This window comes from Drosophila simulans, chromosome 3L (genome assembly GCF_016746395.2).
Source record: "Drosophila simulans strain w501 chromosome 3L, Prin_Dsim_3.1, whole genome shotgun sequence".
Taxonomy (NCBI): Eukaryota; Metazoa; Arthropoda; class Insecta; order Diptera; family Drosophilidae; genus Drosophila; species Drosophila simulans.
In genome coordinates, this window is record NC_052522.2 from 18,291,742 (window position 1) to 18,308,268 (window position 16,527).

At 38.3% G+C, this 16,527-nt stretch overlaps 5 protein-coding genes across 5 annotated transcripts; 3 read left to right on the forward strand and 2 right to left on the reverse strand.

Moving 5' to 3' along the window:
• Positions 1–905: 905 nt before the first annotated feature.
• On the reverse strand, positions 906–2,359 carry LOC6738570 (protein terminus). Its single transcript, XM_039293533.2, has one exon. It carries the CDS (start codon positions 2,212–2,214, stop codon positions 931–933), a length of 1,284 nt encoding a protein of 427 aa, XP_039149467.1. The 5' UTR covers positions 2,215–2,359; the 3' UTR covers positions 906–930.
• A 4,735-nt stretch (positions 2,360–7,094) lies between these two features.
• Positions 7,095–9,080, reverse strand: LOC6738572 (prolyl 4-hydroxylase subunit alpha-1). Its single transcript, XM_016169289.3, has 6 exons — positions 8,844–9,080; positions 8,501–8,791; positions 8,244–8,443; positions 7,615–8,186; positions 7,408–7,555; positions 7,095–7,347 (listed from the first exon to the last, which is right to left on the reverse strand). Exons 1-6 carry the CDS (start codon positions 9,038–9,040, stop codon positions 7,325–7,327), a joined length of 1,431 nt encoding a protein of 476 aa, XP_016032426.1. The 5' UTR covers positions 9,041–9,080; the 3' UTR covers positions 7,095–7,324.
• A 1,350-nt stretch (positions 9,081–10,430) lies between these two features.
• On the forward strand, positions 10,431–12,456 carry LOC6738573 (prolyl 4-hydroxylase subunit alpha-1). Its single transcript, XM_002085342.4, has 8 exons — positions 10,431–10,645; positions 10,697–11,002; positions 11,058–11,257; positions 11,314–11,429; positions 11,485–11,910; positions 11,969–12,007; positions 12,096–12,261; positions 12,331–12,456. The coding sequence occupies exons 1-8, from the start codon at positions 10,464–10,466 to the stop codon at positions 12,423–12,425; spliced, it is 1,530 nt and encodes a 509-aa protein (XP_002085378.2). The 5' UTR covers positions 10,431–10,463; the 3' UTR covers positions 12,426–12,456.
• A 45-nt stretch (positions 12,457–12,501) lies between these two features.
• Positions 12,502–14,411, forward strand: LOC6738574 (prolyl 4-hydroxylase subunit alpha-1). The gene is made up of 6 exons (XM_002085343.4): positions 12,502–12,713; positions 12,763–13,065; positions 13,138–13,322; positions 13,390–14,006; positions 14,068–14,233; positions 14,294–14,411. Exons 1-6 carry the CDS (start codon positions 12,511–12,513, stop codon positions 14,365–14,367), a joined length of 1,548 nt encoding a protein of 515 aa, XP_002085379.1. The 5' UTR covers positions 12,502–12,510; the 3' UTR covers positions 14,368–14,411.
• A 65-nt stretch (positions 14,412–14,476) lies between these two features.
• On the forward strand, positions 14,477–16,498 carry LOC6738575 (prolyl 4-hydroxylase subunit alpha-2). The gene is made up of 7 exons (XM_016171695.3): positions 14,477–14,679; positions 14,743–14,894; positions 15,030–15,180; positions 15,234–15,430; positions 15,485–16,008; positions 16,132–16,282; positions 16,344–16,498. The coding sequence occupies exons 1-7, from the start codon at positions 14,522–14,524 to the stop codon at positions 16,415–16,417; spliced, it is 1,407 nt and encodes a 468-aa protein (XP_016032427.2). The 5' UTR covers positions 14,477–14,521; the 3' UTR covers positions 16,418–16,498.
• The last annotated feature ends 29 nt before the right edge of the window (positions 16,499–16,527 follow it).

Below are 16,527 nucleotides of genomic sequence, written 5' to 3' on the forward strand. Positions count from 1 at the left end.
CAATAACCAATCATACATGATTAAAATGGCCATTAATTGCCATAGAATTTCAGTAATGCCTGTAAGTCAAGTACATCAGCCAACCCTTCCCTTCACTATCTCCACCGTGTGCTTGGGCATTTATATCTTATATTTGTATACTATATTTTGATTGTGCGATCTTCGGAAAATTATACCTTGTTATACTCATTGTAAAGCAAAAGGAGCAGGTAGAAGGGGCCGTTTCAGACCCAATAAACTATATATTGGGTTATGTCCTTGTGTCCTTCCGTATGAAGGCCTCAATCTCATGAGGTAGCTATAAACGCTTGAAAGTTGAGTTTAAACACAAATATTTGAAAAGTTTTTTTCATATTATTATGCCATGCCATTGTTTTAAACTTTCTCGTCCACTCCCACTTATGTTTATAATATTACCATTGAAATAGAAGTGTCTTTCGATATATGTTTATTTTTTAACTTTCTAAATTGTAATTTTTTAGTTTCTGTAATTAATCTAAACCTAATCGAATCATTTCCAAGCCTTCTGTTTCTGATCGAATATTCAGTTAAAACCTCTGTGTTAAGTGACTTTATCTTATATTTATGCATTCACAGTATCTTTCATTATATTTAACGTACATTCGTCAATTCCGAAAATACTCAGATTGTAGCATGCAGATTCAAGATTATTGAATCTTTTGTTGCTAACGCCAATGCAAAAGGTGCTGGCAATTAATAATAAATAATTGTGCTCCCGCCCACTGTAACTCCCATATCGACTTAATCGGATTAATTACTATTAGAGACCTTTGGATTAGATTTCCACCTATTATTAAAAGTTGTTAGCCATTATTGCAACAGGCACTACTGATATTTAGGAATATTTTCATTAATTTGCCCTCTGGTAAAATGAAAGAATTAAGTTGGAACTTAAAAGTTATCGTTTATTTAATAAAATTTACAGGGACTACTATGCTGGGCGTTGCTGATTACGACACACGGGCCGTGCTGCACCTTCACGGAGCTCTCGCTGCGCCAGTCGCACTCGATGGGCACAAACTGACCCTTCCGCATGATGGTCTTGGGCTTCGTGATGCCGTAGCAGGCGTGCTGGAAGACGCTCCTCGAGATGGGAAGGCACTGCTCGTAGATCTCCACGATGTCCGCGTGCATGCTGTCGACAGAGAAGTCCTGGCCACAGCGCAGCTTCTGGTGGATGTGCAGTTTGCTGCGTCGAGAGAACTTGGTGCGACACCTCCGGCAGTGGAGGTCCTTTAGCGGCGAGCTGGTCTGATCTCTTTCGATGGAGTTGACGGGGGTGGAGAGCTCGTGGAGGCGCTGGAATTGGCCCATGATATTGTTCAGGATGAGGAAGTTCTTGTTGGGCAGCTGCTGGAGAGTTTCGCTGACATGGTAGGGCACCACATACAGCTCCTTGGTGGTCTTGCACTGCTGCAGTCCGTAGAGATTGACGCGCATGTTGGGCGGGAAGTAGCCGTTGCACTCGCGGAAGTGCTTCAGGTAGGCGGAGCGCAGGCTGGCAAGCTCTGTCTCGCTGGTAGAGCAGCCGGTAGTGGCGGTCAGCCCCTCCTCCTCCTGAAGCTGCAGCGGTAGGGCGAAGAAGGACGAGTCCGCTGATTGGCCCTCCGCCTCCACCCTAATCCTCTTCACCTGAACCTTCAACCTGGTGATGCTGCACTCTGCCATGCCGTACTCGCTGCTGCAGCTGAGGTAGTTTTCGATCCTCTGCATCAGCATCTCGTAAACCACGCCTACGGATTCATCTACGTCGTAGTGGTGGTCCACCCTCAGCGAGCCGCTCTGGAAGATCAGCACCTGGTCCATGGCGTTCACGTAACAGGCCAGATTGAACTCCACGGCCACGGTGTTGTTCTGGAACATCCAACGGAGAAGCTCGGGGATTCCCCTCGCACAGGTCTCGCCCATGAAGTGTTCCAGCTTGTCCTTGGAGCTCTCGTCGCAGAAGAAGAAAGTCTCGATCCGGCGGGCCTCGATGATGTCCAGGACGGCCTGCTGTTGTTTGGTGAGCTGCAGGCCCTGTGATGCTTCTCCTCCTCGCAGCCAATGCTGGGAGGGCGGCTCATCTGCGTCGATGGAGCTGTAGCAGGTGGCACATTCGTGCAACTGGCCCTGGGAAAACCACTGGTGGTGGAAGGTCTGCGTGGTCTCCTCGTTGGTAAAAACAAAGCTGGAGATGGGCTCGTCGAACATGATTGAGATATGGAATCTTTGGATTCGGGAACTGAAGGATATTTGAAGCAGAAATAGATTATTACACTTTTAAATTGCTCCGGAAGCACTGAGATGTGTCTATGACAAGATTCAGTTGCTGACTGATATCCTTCTCTTCGTTGACCTGGCTTATATGCAAACTAGCACTACAGGGTAACAGGTAGACAGTGCAGGTACATATATCCTTTGGTGCGACAACATCTGCATATGGATTTTCCCTTTACCTAATCCGTCATATAATTATGATCATTCAGTTGTGCTTATAATTGAGTATAACAACAGCTGCGCGGTCATAGTTTTATTAGGTAGAGGTGTATAAGGTATAATCTGTTTTAAAAATGATAGGTTTTCCAGGCGGATACGTTTCCAATAATCTTAAATAGAGAGGAGATAGGTCTCGCCTGCATAGTCAGATTCAAACATTCTGGAACAAAATTATAAGATTATCATAGAATGTAACTATTTTAAATCTTCGCAAGCACATAATTATCGTAGCCACTTTATTTAAGGTGTTGATACTATCAAATATTGATACGAATTGTTACTGATCAAATTAGCATTGGATTGAAACGAATCAATAACGCTTTAGTGCGCTTTTACTTTTTTAATTGACAGAGTGACTTCCCCAATAATTTGTGAATAATTTTAGTTTTTCCCTCTCAGCTTTTCCATGAAAATTAAACAAAAACCTTTTCTCGAATTACTAACACATCGCACCGCAAGCCACTTATTGCGGTTTTATTCGCAAAGAGCCAAAAAATAAAGTATCCAGATAGATGGAATAATCAAAAACCTGATGAAATAACTTTCTAAGTAGCCAACGGGTTGAATGGGAGTGAAATTGAAGAAAATATTTCTTTAAAAGGGTTTTAGGGAATAATTATTAATTAGATGTTTACGCTAAATAATTTTAAATTAAATATAAATGTAGAGGCATGGGACATAATATAACCCGATATAATGTAATGTATTCCTGGATTAGGCAGACAATAGCTGATAGTTAAAAAGCAACTTTTAGTAAAACCTTGAAAGTTGAAAGTTTGGTAAAGACAAAGAATTTAAAATCTTAAAGAAGCGTTGCAGGACAACAGTTACTATATCAGCTAAGCAACAGAATACATTTCCCCAAGGGCCAAACTCAAGTGTCACAACACGTAAGTCAACACGTGAAAATTGGATTATTAGAACGGCGCGTGAGTACACAGGACACAATGCCAGACGAAGGATCCTGCAAATTGGTCTGCAAGTACTCCAGGACGACGACCGATGTCGATTGGATAACCAACGAGGCACAAAACAAGCGTCCCAGGAATGCGGCGCCATTTGAAATTCAGCACGGAGCCAGAAGTCCAGGACTCCCAGGATAGGAATGCGTTTCAAGGGGCATCCATAATTCAGTGAGCAGTGCACTATAGGCTGAATGGTACCTTTTTGTGGCCAAAAAGCCATTTTTCAAAAATCCGTAATACTAAGTTTTTATTACGCCATTATGTTAGTATAAGATTAGACTTTAGTGTTGCGTACCAGAAATTTAAAAAAAATCCCGCACGGTTAAGATATCAGCAGTTTAAAACAGCTGTTCGGAGTGACGTGCGCACAATCGCTTGTTTACAAACAAATTAATAAAAAATAAACAAAGAAACGTTTTTATTAAACCAGTGATAATGGGATCGAAAGGGACTGGTTTGTACTATGTGTTTGTGATTATGAATTGTTGAATTTCTTGTGGCTGTCCCCGTAGTTGATTGTTGTAAATTGCGCTTTTGGGTGTATTAGCTGAAACAATAACTTATGTTTAACTAGAGATTTAAACATGAACATCACCTAACTTCACTACAATATATATACTGTGTTGTAGGTAATTCAATTGAATGTAATCTTAAACTGCACTTTTGCACTTCCCGTAGTCAGTCCCGCAGTCGGTCCCGTACTCGGGCCCGTAGTCTGTCCCGCTATCTGTCAATTAGACTCTAAATCATTACAAAGTTTATGTTTTTGGGTTCATATTAACCGAGTTGTAAGGGCAAAAAACGCCCAACCAACTTGCGACCAGACATTGGTCATTGTTTTGATAGCCCAGACGGCAATCGGCAGGACAGCGAGTGCATGATATGGTCGGTCACGCAGGACTAAAGCTTTAAAGCCATTTCTCACAACGCCTAGACAGTCGGATCGCAAATCGATTTCACTTTCTCGGTTATGTTTTGGCTATAAATTACAAAACGAAATGACATGGCGTCCCTCGTCAAAATCGCCGGCCAAACCTACGTATATAAATCATACGCAATTTACGCGGGGCCATTTTTTGCACTTTGTGTGGGAGTCATTATAGCCGTCACGCCCCAATCCCAAAGCCTTGTAATAATAATTCAGATACGGCGGCACATTAGTTCCGCCATTCTGAGCAGCCAGTGTACAATAAACGATGGACCAACAGGTTGTGACAAGTGGATTTGGTCGAGACCGGAGGCTAGTACACTCTGTAGACACTTCATAAATGTCGGCGAAACGTCGCACCTGGAAAAAAATGTACACTATTTATTTCAGCAGTGGTAATAATATGTTGAATTTAATGGTGAAATCACTGACAAGGGCGCAGAAAAGTATGCTATAATAAACCAACGCACTTTTAAAGGACTCCTTCGTGATCAAACATCAAACTGCTGTTTATTTTCGTAGTTGTAGCTCGGTTATTATTTCCAGTGCACGACATAATGATTGATAGTCCAGTGGAGGAAGGAGAATGGCGGCCTACTCTGAATCGGAAGACATGAGCCCATAAAACGTTTTTGGCAAAATGTTCATCAAGTAGCCATACAATAAATAATAGAACAGTCAGATACATTTGACGTGGAACCATAAAAATGCAGCTACCCCAAAAGAGCTCCCTCAAAGAAGACAACACCAGCTCATTCAAATTGTTGCCATGTGCACATAAGGAGCAGACAAAGGATATAAAGTAAATGAAGCGCCTCGCAAAATGCAGACTCCAGATGAGTAGTGGCACCTCCCAGACGATGGGGCGAGTATTTCATTCTATTTCCATTTTCACATACTCGTTTCTCAGTTGCCATTCAAAGGCGAAGGCACATCCACAGTTGAAATCGAAATCAATTGTTATACACAATGAAAACTGTTTTCCTACACAATAAATGCTTACCGCACACTTTGGGATATTGTGCACTCGAAAAACAGTCTAAAGATTGTAAATAAATGTGGGACAAGTGTTTTAAATGTAAAAGGTAATATTTAAGATAATATAATAAGCCGACTTTCGTGAGTAACGCTACCATTATCCCAAATACTTTCTTAATTTTGCCTTTAATTCAGCTATTTTTGAAAAGTAGCAGTAATACTTCTCAGTGCTAATGCCAAACGCAAAGGAATTTCGAGCAGCTCCAGCTTTAATATAAAAATAATCATTTAAGCAAGGAGCCAGGTCCCAATCTTCCAGGTTCTTCTGCCTGACAGCGAAGGAACAATGGACTGTCGGAGTATGGGAATCGTATGTGAATCGCATGAATGACAGAGAAGATAAGGTTTAACATCAATCGCGACTTGGCAGACTTGGCAGTGCTTAACCTTGAAATGCTCGAATTCAAATGGTTATTTTGTCTGGTTTGCAGTGGGTGTAAGTCAGGACAATTGTTTGGGATTTCGTGCTTCAATAAGTGAGTTCTCAGCTTCTCATTGATTTAAATTAAGAGACTAAATTCAACGTTCGCCGTGTAAGCTGCTTAAAAATTACAGATATGTTTGTACAAAAAGGAAAAGCGCTTTTTTATTTCAACGTTCTGCTAACGCAAAAACCTAAAAGGATTTCAGGTGCATACTGTATCATAGTCAATTTTAATACAACAGCTTCTGGTTGCAATACGGTAAGCTTTTTCATTTTTCACAATAGCCAAATGGACAATAAGTCCAGCCAGCCACGGGAATCCCTCAGCTTCATTTTCATGAATACAGATTGCGTGCAGTGGCGCAGATCCACGGATGAAATAGAGTAAGCCATCCATGCGAATGTATAAATTGTAATACACGTATGAATGAAAATTTCGAATCCAAATCCAAATGGCGCGGCACAAAACATGCCAGGCAATCAAGAGGCAAAGATAGAAATTAATATTTGGCAGGCCTTAGATGTGATTAAGCTTGGTATTACAACATACGAATGTGAGTACATAAGAAGGGATATCCTGAAAACAAGACAGCAAACAAATGCCAAATTGACGACTCGTCAAATGGATGTTATTAGCATAAATTGCTTTTTAATGCCAACGATTGTTCGACAAAAGCATTTTAATCCGCATACGATTATCACATGCTTGTACATTTGATTTTCCACGGTCTGGCGCAGTCATACTTCAGCTCATCTCGACGCAGACAGGACCCTTAAGTGATTTGTTTACTCAAGGGGAATTGATTGCAACGAAAATCGTGTCAGACAAAGACAAAGGCAGCCAGCTGCGGCCCGACAATTCGAATCCGAATGAGAATCAGTTCCAAAAGCTCAGACCCACGCGGAGGTCGTATAAATCCATCCATTCATTGGACACACTCCCAGTCGCACAAGAACACAAGTGTAAATTTGCCATTTTTATGGTTTAAGTGTCACGTCATTATAATTCAGTCGAACATATATGCCACTCGAGCCATTCGAATTGTTTATGGTAGACACATTAAAAGTTGGCCCCAGTACGGCAGCACCACATGTTTGCTTTAGAAATATATCAACCGAAAGGCAATCAAGATGGAATAACATAGAAGGCACATAACGATCCCAAAAATAAAATGAATACATATATGAAACTTTCACACACTCTTTACACAATAAGTTATCCGTTTAAGTTATTCGTTTATCTATCAGTTTATCCTTTCAACATTATAATATTGTATTCTTAATTAACATATACTTTATAAAATAAAAAAAATATATTTTCTAAATCGTAAAGTTTACGTTTTCGTTGGATGCAATTCACATCAATATAAAATACATCTCGCAGACTTTCGCAATAACTCAGAAAGTGTCAAGTGCTTAACTTGAAATAAAATCGCATTTCAATAGTACATAAATTATGAAGTACAAGCGTCAGTTTAACACTTTGTTAGCCACTAAAAGAAAAAGATAAAAATGCGTTGTGCATATAATAAATATATTCCATGCTCACTTACCCCACATATTTCCCTTTAGAATTGGACACTGATGATAAATAACACTATTTTTGAGATTTTCCCAAACTAACATTGAACCCTTTCGAGGTCTGACTTTTAAATGGCGAGAAGGGAAAACTATTTCTCCGCCCTTTCCAGCACTTTCCAACTAAATATTAAAAAAAAAGAATTAAGTTTGTATTATAAGCTGCCAATAAATATACTTACAAATATAAAAGCATTTGCTTTGTTGTGGATCTTGGGCTTTGCAGTGTCTTCGGGATTGTAGTTTCCAGCAATACCATAATTTATAACTTCTAGCATTTGATTGCCCTTCGATGGAAACCCAGTAATATCAAGAATTAACTCATTTACTTTGCGTACAACATCATGTGAAGAACTGGAAAGATTTCCTATTTTGCAACTGCAATTTCCTGATAAATGTTCGATTCGTTGAAGTTTTGGTCTGAATACATTCTTTAAAACTTCTATATCCTTTTGACCAAGGAATACGTAAAAAATGCTTATATGGGGTTTCATGGACAACTCCTCCATTTTTAAGGGTGCCAGTTTAAGGAATGGTGTCCAATCCGCATAGCGACACACAAGCACTCCTGATTTCCTCCTATAGCGTTTTGAGCATATTTCTTTCTGGAGCTGGAACACTTTCTTTGGTTTTGTGAGTTTGATAGGATTCGATTCCAAATGTTTCAGCTTTGGCAGTTGTGTCAGCATATAAGTGTGATTGGGATTGATTGAAAGCAGCTCATTCGCATACTTTTTAGCTTCCAGATAGCGACCTATAAAAGTATGTTATGTAAGATTAATACATTTTTATTTTTAACGACGAATATTACCAAGTCCCTTGTTGGCCTCCACTAGGGATTCCAAAAGGTTCGGGTAGTTCCAAAGTTTAATTTTGAGAACTTCAGGACTGAGATTATCATCGTAATGATAAAGAGCCAATTCCAACCAATTCTCCGATTGATTGTAATCTTTTAGGAATAGATACATCAGACCGAGCATTAGGCACTCATCAGCACTCCAATTTTTGATGCTGCAAATATTTAAAATAATGTATTCTTCCGTGTGTGTGCATGATAGTAGAGCTTACTTCCTATCTTTGTCATCTATAAAGCCTTCAGTCATGGCATAGGAGTCCAAATTGTAAACCGTTTGAAGTCTATGCATAGCACCCATTGATTCTTCGAAGTCCACAGATGTTGGTTGCTGTGTTAATAACTTCTGAGAGACCGCAATCTGCTCACGACCTAGATCTTTCTTTAATAGCCTGAAATACTGGGGCCAATCATTGTGAAGGTGCCTCAGAACCTTATATCCATAAATTAAATTACGCGTTGAGGTTTTAGTCGATTTCAACAGTTCTTCTGATTGCTTTATGGCTCTGTAATGCATTATAATTAGATAATTATGCTTTATTTAATTTCTAAACATACCGTCTAATTTTCTGTGAGTGCTTCTTTAAGACTTTTTTATAGCTCTGGAGATTGTTGACTTGTGTTTCTTTCAACTTTAGCAATGACAACTGTGACTCCGAGGATATTGCAAAATCATAAGATGCGGGAGCGGATACAACTTCTCCCTTAACTAGAAAACCAAGGCAGGCAGTTACAACTACAAAAAGAAACAGCATTCTAACCAATACATTAACTTGTTTAAACTGAATATTGCTGGCACAAAGCATGTCGTTTATTTTTAGGCTAATTAGGCTTAATTTGTTATGCATCATGGTTGAAAAAGATGCAAGTATACAATATAAAAATTCCTAGTACAATGTTGTATAAAGATTTTAAATGGTAAAAATACAAAATTCTTCATAAATTGTATTAAGATAATTATAATAAGAGTTTAGAACTGAACTATTTTATTAAAATTTGTGATTGAAATGATAATGAAATTATAATTGATAACATATTATTTCACACCTTTTTTAGACCTAGAAATGGAAAAAGCATTTCACGTCGCTTAGATGAAAGAAATTAATTAGCAACAGTATCTGGCTTTTCTTACGATTTTCGGACTCCAAAAGTCGCCATCCAGTTTGTGTGAAGGGTCTTGGTCCTCATAGTCATAGTCACCAATGCCATAGTTACTAATTTGCAACTCGTCAGACTAAAAGACACTTAGACCTATAACACTTATTATCCGTTAATTATTTCCCTAATAATCTTTCATCCGTATTATGAGCCAATCAAATTGTCATACAAGTGCAACGGTGGGAGAGATATTCAATTTATTTTTCTAAGGATGCGTAAAACTTGCTGCCTTTAGATTTAATTAATTTGGATAAGATTGTGAAACATGCTAATAGGCAGATTCAGGCTCAATACCTCCACTTTCACTTGAACTAGTTGAAGAAATTGCGGGGAGAATGGAAGATGGCATTGCATTGCCATGCTAAATGCAAGCTTTAATAGATATTTGTTTGCTCTCCCTATTTTGAGTATTTTGGCTTTTCAACTCATGATTTAATATCTGGATTTTCGCCAATAATATGGGATTAGGCCCAATCAATGCTTTCTCGGCATATCTTAAAGCTTTCATTAGCAAAGATATCAAACAGCATGGAATTAATATCCTTCTAGTATTTTTCAAGTGTCAATTAAAGTCTTATCCAGATGCAATAAATACATTTTAACACATATAAGTAAATATGGTTTATATAGCTTTTCTTTTGTATTAAGGCCATAAATTAACTGCAGATGATAATGCCTTATTACAACCATTTTAGGTAGCAATATTATGGAGCAAATGTCGTAAATAGAAAATATTCAGCACCTTGCCTTTCCTTTAGAAAATTTAGCCATAAACAATTAGTGTATATTAAAAAAAATAGTTGTTATGAAACTTGTGCTTATAGCACAAGTTACCTGAATTTATGGGACATTTAATGCGTTAACTAAACACGATAACTAAAAGTGTATGCAACTTACAAAGTATATGTAATAAAACTTCCCTGACAAATGCATTTGTTATACCTTGACACACAATTTATTTGCTATTTATAAAAGGAAATAGCTAAGTTAGTAATTTTTATACTCCCAACTGAAATAGACATGCGTATGATCCTATCAATCTGCCTAATTTCATTTGGTCTTCCAATAGGCCTATGTGATATTACAAATTCTGCAATGTCTATAGCTGGAATGAAAGAGCTTGTGGACTTGGAGGGTTTTTTCATCAGCGAGATGGAGAGCTACACTGCAGCCCTGAAGAATAAAATCGATGTGATGGAGAGGTGAAGGGATAAGCTGTAACAATATTTTATTTCAGTGTATCCAACTTTCAGTTTGCTGCATGAAGTGCAATCCAAACGAGAGATTTCCCGGAGGAACCCAGAAGAGTTCGTTTCTCATCCTCTCAACGCATTTTCCCTCATTCGACGGCTGCACGAGGATTGGACCCAAGCCGAGCTATTGATGTTGAATCACGTTGGCCTGGAACACCTTCAAGCTATTGAAACTGGCTTGGACGAAGCCCAGCCAACCGATAATGATCTTGACGATGCCATCGCTGGAATCATCGCACTGCAACAATTCTACAATCTACAGCCAAGTGACATAGCAAATGGATTACTAATGGGAAAGCAATACAAGTGAGTTATAAGTTTATCAGGATCTTATCAGGTTGAATACAACTCTTGTTTACAGTACCAGCTTGACCACACTTAACTGTCAGGCTTTGGCCAACGCGTGTATGAATTTTAATTACGATAAATATGCTTTGAATTGGTATAAAGCTGCTGTAGAACACTACAATCACGATCGAGATGGGCAGGTCTACAGGGAAGTATTTGATTTTAGACTGCCTGATTTATACATAAATTACACCTCAGCTTTGGTAACTAAAGGTAGGTTAGTTTTGTGGCACCAACCATTGACAAGATAAATAATTAGCCCTAAAAAGGTTTTCGCAAAGCCGCATGGAAAGTCCTCCAGGACGTCGCTGATTTAGACGCTACACTCTGGTTGCTTCGCAAAGATATTTATGAGGTAGGAAAAATCGATGTTCCTGATCCTACGGTAAGTTGTAATTTAGTGTAAATATTGAGGAAACTTCATGTCTTTCTATGGTTAGTTTGTCACATCACCATGGTTCGATGTTACTGGTTGTCTAAGTGTTTGGCAGACCAGCCAACATCTCAGCTGTCACTACGAACAGAACACGTCTGAATTCCTTAGGATTGCTCCTCTTAAGGTGGAAACGCTTAGTTTAAAGCCGCATATTGTTTTATATCATGACGTAATCTATGACAGCGAGATCTCAAAAGTCAAAAATATTTCACTGCCTTCACTAAAGAGTCCTTTGCGAATTATCGATGCTGTTGACTATAACCTAAAGCTTGCTCAAATTCGCGATGATCACCAGAGCCCTCTAAGCCTGCGAATTAAGGACATGACAGGAGAGGACGTGCAAGAGGACTCGGATTTTCAGATAGATAACTACGGTATCTGTGGTTTTAGAAATTTCCATACTGACAATATCGAAATGCAGGATCAAACGGTATGCTGTATAGAAAAAACACGAATGTATTAATGATAAAATAATTCTTATATTTCAGGCGGAACTGGGCGATCGCTTAACGAGCATTTTGTTTTTTGTAAGTAAAATGATAATGCATTATGATAAGATAATATGGAATGACATTTTTCCTGAATTGATATTTTTTTGCAACCCTAAAATTTTAGATGACCGATGTAGTTCAAGGTGGTGCCTTCGCTTTTCCGAACTTAAATCTCACAATTTGGCCCCAAAAGGGCAGCGCTTTAGTTTGGAGAAACCTGGATCATAGAATGCAGCCTAACAAAGACCTTTTGCACGTATCATGTCCTGTGGTAGTGGGCTCAAAATGGAGTGAGTTGGAAAAGAGCTTTTAAATTAAAAATTACCATTTTTGAACTAATAAATAAATATTCTTTGCAGCCCTCATGAAATGGTTACACGAAAGACCTCAAATGTTCTCCAGACCTTGTACAACAGAGAGGAAATTTAAATCGCATGACGAAAGCATAAATTAAAAGCGTTAAATAAATTATTTTATTGACTTAATCTGTGTTGTCTTGGTGTGATTCCTTTTACAATATTTTTAAAAGCTGCTAGAGAATGTTGAATGTTGTGAGAGCCGTCGTTCTGCTTATTCTAGTTCAATCAATTAATTCTACGGATCCTAATGATCTATTTAATAGAAAATACTACAGCTCCTCAGTTTTGGGACTAGTTAAACTCTTAAAGATGGAGCAAGCGTTTATGGAGAATTTTTCGATGTATGCCAACATCTTGCAGGAGAAAGTGGACAACCTAAATATGTGAGTTGAACTTTCAGCAGTACTTACACATTTCCATAACATGTTTCAGTTTCCTAGATGCCCTGAAGCGGCCCAATCACATAACCCACAATGAAAGGGAGAAGTTCGTTTCCAATCCGTTAAATGCTTTTGGACTCATCAGAAGACTAAATCAGGATTGGCCAAAATTGCAAAACTACACCCAAAAGCCTTTGGGCCTTGTACAACTCACTGCGATGCAGGATATCGTGAGTGCAGCCCCTGAATCCTTCGATATGAATGAAAAACTGAAAGCGATGCACCGCATAGAGACAACCTATGATCTCCAACCAAAGGACATAGCAAAAGGACTTCTTCAACGGACAGAATTTAAGTAAGTCCAAAAACTACTAATACTAATTGTAATCATTATATTTGAAAATTATTAAAAATATTTGTACAATAGCTATAATCTCTCATTTCGGGACTGTTTGTCTTTGGCTCACCATAAATTTGAAATCGGCGAGTTTAAACGATCACTTTTGTGGTTTCGGGAAGCATTAAAGTTAAACGCAGATGGTAGTTTGGATACTATGAATAGATTACAGCAAATTGAATTGAAAGGCTTTGCAACAGCCGTAGCCAAACGAAGTAAGTAATTTATATTAAATTAAGGCGAAATTAATGCCGTATTATCCTAATCATGTTTTCCTCCCAGGTATTTATTTGTCCAATCAAGCACTGACTAATGAAACCATTGATAACATGGTAAATAGCCAATTACAAGATGCCAAACAAATGGATTTGGAACAACTGATCAGTTCAGAACTAAAGCAATGGATTAATGATGACTCCACAACACCTCCCACTGGCCATAATCTTGGATGTCAAGGACTCTTTCCCAAGAAATCCAACCTCGTCTGCCGTTACAACTCAAGTACAAATGCTTTTCTACAACTAGCACCCTTGAAAATGGAGGAAGTAAGCCGGGATCCTTATATTGTGCTGTTCCACGAAATGATTAGCGATAAAGAAATTGAAGAAATGAAAGGAGAGATTACGGAAATGGAGAATGGGTGGACTAGCTTGGGAGATTCTAAGGAGATTGTTTCCCGCGTCTATTGGATAAGGAAGGAATCTTCGTTCAGTAAGCGAATCAATCAACGCATTTCCGACATGACGGGCTTCAAACTGGAAGAGTTTCCTGCCATACAATTGGCCAATTTTGGAGTGGGTGGGTACTTCAAGCCACATTACGACTATTATACAGATCGTTTAAAAGAGGTGGATGTGAACAACACCCTGGGAGATCGAATTGGCAGTATAATATTTTATGTAAGTATTGTAATTGTTTCTCCAAAATTTGACAATTTCGATTGTTGCTCTTCTCTGGCAGGCTGGAGAAGTTTCACAGGGTGGACAAACCGTATTTCCCGACTTAAAGGTGGCGGTGGAGCCGAAAAAAGGTAATGCGTTATTTTGGTTCAATGCTTTCGATGATTCATCGCCAGATCCACGAACCCTGCACTCCGTGTGTCCAGTTATAGTGGGTTCCCGATGGAGTGAGTATTATGAGAAAAAGTTGTACAGCTCCAGGCATAACTACGAGTATATACTTTCAGCGATAACCAAGTGGTTACACTACGCCCCCCAATTGTTTGTGAAGCCCTGCAGCCCAAGATTTCATAAGAAATGACGTGTTCCCTAACGATAAAAGTATACATAAATGAATTAGTTACGGTATATCCATGTCGTATTTAATTTACTTAGCTACCTGATAAATACAGAAGTCAGTCAAAATGAAAAGCTTCTGGAGTTCGTTCATTTTTCTCCTTTTTTGGAGTCCAATTATGGGCGATAACTCCGGTGAATTCCTAAACGTCGAAAATAATACTGTGTATAGTTCAATCGCGGGACTTTTAAAACTTTTAAAATTGGAGGAAATCTTCATAACGAATATTAAGGCATATACCAATAAATTGGCCGAAAAAGTTAAAAACCTCCAAGCGTAAGGCAGTTTACAAGTTTTGATAAACGATTTACAAGTTTTTAATCCGGATGTTTCCCACAGTTATATCGACTCGGTTGACTACGAATTCCAACAAAGTTTTGAAGATCGAGAGAAATATGTCGGTAATCCCATTAATGCATTTAGTCTAGTGAGACGGACACATCAAGATCTACCAAAATGGCACAACTATTCACAGCAGATCGTAGGAATTGGTAAGTGTTTGTCACAATTTAAAAGAATTTTTAAATTTTCTTATTTAATTAACATAAATTATTGGTATTTACAAAAGCATTAGCTTGATCACGAAATACCGTACTCAAATAATAATTCAATTTTTATATATATAGAGGAACTGTTTGCCTTGGAAGAAATTATAGATAAGATACCGGATAACAAGGATATGGAATATTCCCTGGGAAAAATGCACCGACTTGAACAGATTTACGATTTGGAAGCCATTGAGTTGGCAAGAGGTCGTATTCAGAGCAAGCAATATAAGTATAGAAAACATTTGTTTTTGTTATTATCAATTTAATACGATTACTTTTTAGCTTTCGGCCTTCTATTCGGGATTGCGTTGCTTTGGGCGAGCACAAATTTAAAAGGGAGGAATACCAACGGGCTTCTATGTGGTTTCGAATGGCCATCAAACATGAGCCCGAAGGAAATGCCGAGATTATCAATAGCATTCTTGGAGATCCCAAGGTTAAATTGTATACTCTTTACGCCAAATCAATGCTCATATTCGGTAAGTATGATGAACCCAAAAGGCCTATCTTATCATTCCCTTACAAACATATAGGTATGATCAAGTCAAATCCTTCCATGACAATCGCAGAAGCTAAAAAAATATCTTACGAAGCTCTGAGTAAGGCGAGCCTAGCAGATGTAAAATCTCTTTTAAATGAGTTGCTAAGTCAAACTGACGATGAAATTGTTTACGAAATGAATGTTAACAAGACAAAACCCTCAGACTACGAAATTGGATGTCGTGGCCAGTTTCTTGGGCGTAGGAATCATGTTTGCTCCTATAATTTCACCATAACAGAATTCTTGAGACTAGCTCCCCTAAAACAAGAAGTTTTAAATTGGGATCCTTACATTGTCATATACCACAATGTTCTGAAAGACGATGAGATCGATAAGCTCAAACAGCACTCGAATGATAATGCCGCAGAGGTAGTCAATCCTATTGAAAAACGCATCTTTCAACGCATAAACGAATTGACACGACTCAGTTTTCTAAATCAACTTATAGTATCCAAAAACGGTCCTGGAACACAAAAACATATAAAAGAATATTCAAAAGGAACATTGCTATTTTTTGTAAGTACATTTAGTTTTGCAATATACATATACATAAGTTTGCTTTCGGTTTTATCACTGAAACTATCCTATTAATACCACCTGTACTAATTATTTATCCACAAAATATTTACTTCCAAACAGCTTAACAATGTGGAGCTCGGTGGTGCGACGGTTTTTCCAAAGTTGAAAATATCCGTCTTTCCTCAAAAGGGCAGCTGTCTCATTTGGTATAATACACCTGATCCCCGCAGTGAGCCTTTGGAATGCCCAGTACTACAAGGAAATAAATGGGGTACCTGAAAAAATGGAAATCTATTGAAATAGATTTGATTGATCTAGATTTTTCTTTTTAGTTATCACCAAAAAGGTGCACACAATGGACGACCTATGCAGTAAAAGAAAGCAAAGAGTAACCAATATTTTTTAATAATTTTAGAACTAACTTTAAATAGCACTTTATATTTGTAAAATAAAAGATCTTAGCAATAAAAAAATCAAATAACTCGATATATAACGATAGCTAATAAAAAAAAACGT